At 37.2% G+C, this 6000-nt stretch overlaps 1 protein-coding gene across 5 annotated transcripts in view; it reads left to right on the top strand.

Annotated features, from left to right (window-relative positions):
* Positions 1–2553, top strand: part of golga4 (golgin A4) — a 60861-nt gene extending 58308 nt beyond the window's left edge. For 3 of the 5 annotated variants that reach the window (XM_057847926.1, XM_057847925.1, XM_057847927.1), the window contains one exon: positions 1941–2552. In XM_057847926.1, coding sequence (XP_057703909.1) covers positions 1941–1958 — 18 coding nt within the window. In that variant the 3' untranslated portion in view covers positions 1959–2552. Of the gene's footprint in view, positions 1–1940 lie in introns of all 5 variants that reach the window. The other 2 variants (XM_057847923.1, XM_057847924.1) reach the window with 1 other exon arrangement.
* The last annotated feature ends 3447 nt before the right edge of the window (positions 2554–6000 follow it).

The following is a 6000-nucleotide window of genomic DNA, read 5'->3' on the forward strand; positions in this document are numbered from 1 at the left end:
GTGGATTTTCTCAAGTTAAAGCGCCATACAGAAATTAATAAATTTAATTGTGTAAGCAGGATCTGTGTATTATTCTTATTATTCAGTTACAGGTGTTTTAGCTCATAGGGGGGTTTTGTATTAAACACGGGGCCGTGTTGGTTATTATTATAGCAGAGAAGACAGCAGTAAATCAACAAAGACAAGTCAACTGTGCCCCAATCTACCACTCAAGAGATCTGATGGACTCAAAAAGAGGGTTACGATTGCATATTAGTTTGAAAATCGACCGGATCCACCATATTTTTACACGAGTGACTTCCAGTCTGTCCAATCCTAGCTACCGGTAGTCGTATTGACGCAGGAGGGTTGCGTCTCGCGTCAAATAATAAACTCTGCCGTTCTTTTTGCGTGCATCGTGTTGAGCCGCTTCTGGGACGCGACTAACACGCGGCCGCACTGCAACTGGTGTGCATTGGCTGAATGACTTTAACGCCCGCGTTTCACTGCAATCTCGCGGCGGCCACATTGTCGCGCCATTGACTTTCTGGGTTATACTGTCCTACCGTGTTGGTCCTCATTATAGTAGAGAAGACGGAGTAAATATAATCTACACAAAGAAACTAACCCGATCGACTCACAGCCTAAAAAGGTAAGGTTTATATTACGTCAGAAACTCGTTCAGTACACCATGGTTCCGAACCGAGCACCACGTACCGAAACGGTTCAATACAAATACATGTACCGTTACACCCTTAGTGATAGGATACCATTGTTGTTTTCCTCAACGATGATCACAAAAATATTTCGTCAATCAATTTTTTTCATGGAATACAATAGAAAAGCCTTTATTGTCACTGAGTACAATGAGATTTAAAGCTTTGCCGTAAAGTGCACCACATAAAACAAAAGCAAAAGTACAACAGAAATAAAACCACAGGTCACATTGTAAATAGATTAGTAATAAAGTGAATAAGTGATTAGTAGCAAGTGGTGATATAGTGGTAATATAACAGTGCTTATATGAAAATTTACATGGGAGGTTGACTTTATACGTTAGTGCCAATGGCAGCTTGTGCCTATATGTTGATGTAACAGTGCAAAAATGCTATAGTGTAACTGCAAATTTTGCATATGCAGTACTCAGATTATGCACTACCCAGATTGAGAAAGCTGTATGAACATATTATTTAGTGACATGCATGTGACAGTGTTCTGGCATTAGCAGTGTAATGACAATGACAAGCTAAAAACGTGTCATTGAAGACTAAAACACAACAAGAATAATGGCAGTTTTGTTTGAAGAGACGAGACGAAAATGCAACAGTTTCTGTCATTTGTTCTCAAAACGTGACATTTTTATATTGTACGTGGAGTATGACAGCCTGCATTGTGTCACTCATATGAGATGTGCTGCCGTCCCACTGGTGTTAGGATGTGCTTCAAACTCAGCTGCACTCCATCTTGCTTGTTTTTTAAATACATGATGTAGATAAGGTTTGTTTTCTTATCCTTTCAAGAGAGAATATACAATGTTGCTTTAGCTCTATTTCAATCTGTGAGAATGACAGTGATATAACACACTAAATGTAACTCATGGCATTAGCATAGCGTTCGTGTTAGCTTTAGCATTTAGCGTAGCACCAACTTTTTTCCAGTTCGTAGCATCCAGGTGGGTTTAATTGATTGAAAATAATGTACTATTGTATGTCATTGTATGTCATCATCATTAGAAAGGTTTGGACTGAAACCTTTGAATTTTACAGAGGAAACATTTTCATTAAGCATTGACTAAAACTAAAAAAAGACGAAACACATTTTAAAATGACTAAAATATAACTAAAACTATTAAGTATTTTTGTCCAAAAGACTAAGACAAAAATTAAAAGGGCTGCCAAAAAACAACACTGTAGGAAACAATATAAATACTGTCGTGATGATCCATGTTTGTCTCTCTACAGCATTGGTTGAGTGTCTGATGCTGAGATAAAAATCATACTGCTACTGCTGCTGCTGCTGTTGCTGAAGGGGAAGACTGCCAAGGATTTGCTCAAACCCTTCTCTCTGCATTATGTATCTATGTATGTATGTCTGTGTGTGTGAGATTGGGATTTTTGTGTGCTTTGTAGTTTGGAATGTATGATTAACACTACAGGTATGAGGGAATTTAAACACAAATCTTCCATAAATCTGCATTTATTTGAGATTGACTCATGTTTTAGGAGCTATATGTTTTATTATTTAATGTGTTTATACAGAATGGCCTGTGCAATAAATGGTACTCTTATCACATATCAAAGCTGACGGTCAGTTGATTTAAATTTTTTTGTGTTTTTGTCTGATTCACTTCCTCTGCAAACCTGTATCTGACCCTTTAACTCTGTCCTTGTTACAAATTTAAGTTCGTTGCCTGTTGACCATGTTTTCATTTCCCAAGCATTTTATTCCATCCCTTACCCCAAAAGACACTGTAATTTGTATTTAAAATGGAAACTACTACAGGGCTCTCTATATGACTTGCTATACGTTTTCTGTATAACAAATTAAATCTTATTTACAGAATGTTGTCTCTGCGTTGTTAATCTTTTGTTAGTCACTTTTGTAACAGATTCGCTGCAAACCCACGTAAGTGCATGCCATGTTGCCGTGCCATCAAAAAGATCGTTGATCACTCTTTTACATCATTATAGACTCAAATTTCTCTTATTGTAGTTTGTTATCATTTGGCTAATTTGGCGCTGGTTCTCAGCTCCCTCCAATACGCACACGTGCAACTTGACCAGGCGCAATTTACGGCAGGATATAAATAAAGCCATAAAGCTTTTACTGCAAGTATGCTCTAAAAAAAATTAGACCCCAAACACCTGTATATTACACAGGCCTGATTTCACTGTAGTATCACAGAAAATGCATATTTTTTTTCAAGTTTTTTTTGTGTGTAACCATTTATATTGACTGCTTGAAATTTTCTCAGGCCTAATTGGTTGGTTTAAAGAAATAGTGAATACCATGAATGTTTTTGCTATGAAATCAAGAGTATACCAAAAGAAAACCCAAGCAAGTATGGGGTGAACCAGGGACTGGAGCTCAATCAGCAAGCTATGAACTTTGAGGTGGGTCAGCTAGTCAGCCACCATTGTTTGTTACGCGTTAATCTAATTACTACTGTATAAGCAAGTTTTTTTTGTTTTTGTTTTTTTTTCAAATAAACCACCATGTATTTTCATTCACACATTTTACTAAATTCTTGGTGAGTTAGCTGTTCTGATTCTTATACTGTAGCAGTATTAACCCTTTATATGGCAAGAGACTATTTTTGGTATTTAAAAAACGACTTAACCCTATAGACAAGTTTCTGTACCTGGTCTTGTAGGCCAGGGATCCCTAACCACGCCCAACCACCAGGCCCGGAGAAATAATAAATATTTTGTCAGCGACCGCAGTCTTGCCTGTTTCTCTTGACACATCAATATGCCTGTCTGCTCTATAGATATACCGTATTGGCCCAAATATAAGACTGTGTTTTTTGCATTGAAATAAGATTGAAAAGTGGGGGTCGTCTTATATTCGCGGTCCAGATGTTATACCCATTCACGACGCTAGATGGCGCCAGGTATCATCGAAGCAATGTTCTGTCATGACAGATCTCAGCTACTCTCAAGTTTAACCAGTTTGCATTAATTTATTGCAATGTTTTTCCTTATTCAGATTTGTTCGAGGACTACGGTTACAGTTAGACTTCACTTTGATGGTTAATGCAGTTATTGCAATTTTCTTGTTTTATCACAATAGATTGATTTATTTACATTTCAAAAACCAGAAGCCATTCATTTACAAATGTGGTTGCACTTTAGTTTAAATATTTAAATGTTCAGATATTAAGATTTGAATGAGGCAAAATAACTTGCTTTTTCTCTCAAATATATTATTATAATCATTTGTTTCAGATTTACTGTAATTATTTTCTATATAAAAATTAATTTGGTGTTCAAAAAGTCTTTTTTTAAAACTTGAGTCTTGAAAAAAAGGGGGTCGTCTTATAATCAGGGCCTTCTTATATTCGGGCCAGTACGGTAATAAAAGTGGGTAGGAAGTCGTCATTGAAATCCATTGGAGCTAGCATCTATGTTTTTTATCTATGTGCGCTTGTCCTCGATAATGATGTTGGAGCATCAGATTTGTTGCTGGAAATTAGAAGCCCACACGTTAGCGAACATGACTTAAAAACACGTCTTTAGACAGCTTTTTTTACGGGGACAAGGCCACCTGCTGAGCCAAAAGAGGAGCCTACAACCAATTCCCTTCTGCATAATACCGTATGTGGCTAAAAGCTAGCAAACAAGGCAACAAAAGCGAATGCACTGAGATCAGGCATGTGCTGATAACTGGTTTCAAAGTATACCGTGGGATGAAAACGTCACGGTTTCAAAACCGCCATAATTTTCCATCATACCGTCCCAAAGGTATTTGCTATTTTTTATGTACCATAAATGCAGGGAGAAATCCCTCGCTTGCAGCTGTAAGGCTCAACCCTCCCCCACTGATTGTTGCTCAGTGTTCGTGAGTCAGCTGTGCTACACAATGGATGAAGGTGAAACTAATTGCAATACTGTGATATTTTTGCTGAAGGTTATCATACCATCAGAATCTCATAACTAATTGAGAGAATTATACCTCATGGTGAACCGTATTGCTGAGGCCAAGAAACCTTTCATGTTTGGAGAAAACCTCATTATGCCTGTGAGGCTGTGACCAACGATATTTGCCGTCAAGTTTTAGGAGAGGCCGCTGTTAAAAAAGGTTGATTCAGCGTATGGTAAGTTACATTTTCCCCACACTTAACGTTCGTTTTTAGCCCTATCGTGTTATTGCAGGTCCAATAAAAAAAGGCTAACATCACACCAGTGCAAAAAAGGTTGAGGACCACTGATGTTGGCCACAACATTAACATTTGGCATACAAGTGTGACCTACATGGCCCAAAATGTGATGTTCACATATGTGGGCGCCAGGTCTCAATTAGCATTATATTATTATTACAAATCATTATTTGTATATATTTTTATGAATAATTCAAATCAAGAAAAATGTTAGTAAAACAAAATTATTACAATAAAAAATGATTACAAATACACCCTGGTTCTGACCCCCAATAACACTAACTTAAAAAAAAAAAAAAAATGAATTCATTTAAACTTTGAGAACTGGCTGTGAAGGCTCATCTTTCAATGTCATTAATGGCGCAAGACGTCCAGTCCATTTTGACTGGAAGGGCTATAGGCATCATTTGCTCCAATCCCATATAGCAGACCGACATTGAATAAACGTTGATTTCCCATCAAAATCATCAGTATGGTTAACATAGAAATTTTCGACGTTCTATGGTATGTTGAGCGATGGTTGGGTTACCATTGTTTTATAGTTGATGAACTAATGTTGACAAATAGTTGATTTATGATTGACCAGGAAATATGATTGTAAAGTCATTGAATTATGGATGATGATCAATAATCGAAATGACATATAGGTTCTGTAAGGATTTCAACGTTGAAACAACATTATTTGAGGATGCAAAAGTGACGTTGAATCAACGATACAAGATCGACAGCGGAATGTTGATCCAACATCTTTTCAACGTCTGTCTGCTATCTGGGATATGTCCTCCTGTCAAAATGGATTGGACAGGTAGCGCCGTCAATGGCCGCTGAGTTATATGGCAGAAAACGCAAAAAAAACGGCAGTTTCTGCTCTTGCACCCCTCTTTTAAATAAACTGCTGTATTTTAAGCCAAAAAACTGTTGTGTTTGATAAAACAATATGTCTATATGCTGCCATAGCAGATTAATGGCGCATTAAGCCCCCAAACTATTTTTAATTTGTACGTCTTACCCTGGAAACCCCCGTTTACGAACGCCGCGCAACCGCTTTTGTTTCAACCCAGCCATAAAAAGAAGGGAAGTAATTATATTTATTATTCAAAGTGTCTGTCATTTTAAGCTTAGAATCATTAAATGGTGTCTAA

The sequence above is a fragment of the Corythoichthys intestinalis genome, chromosome 10, assembly GCF_030265065.1.
Source record: "Corythoichthys intestinalis isolate RoL2023-P3 chromosome 10, ASM3026506v1, whole genome shotgun sequence".
NCBI lineage: Eukaryota > Metazoa > Chordata > Actinopteri > Syngnathiformes > Syngnathidae > Corythoichthys > Corythoichthys intestinalis.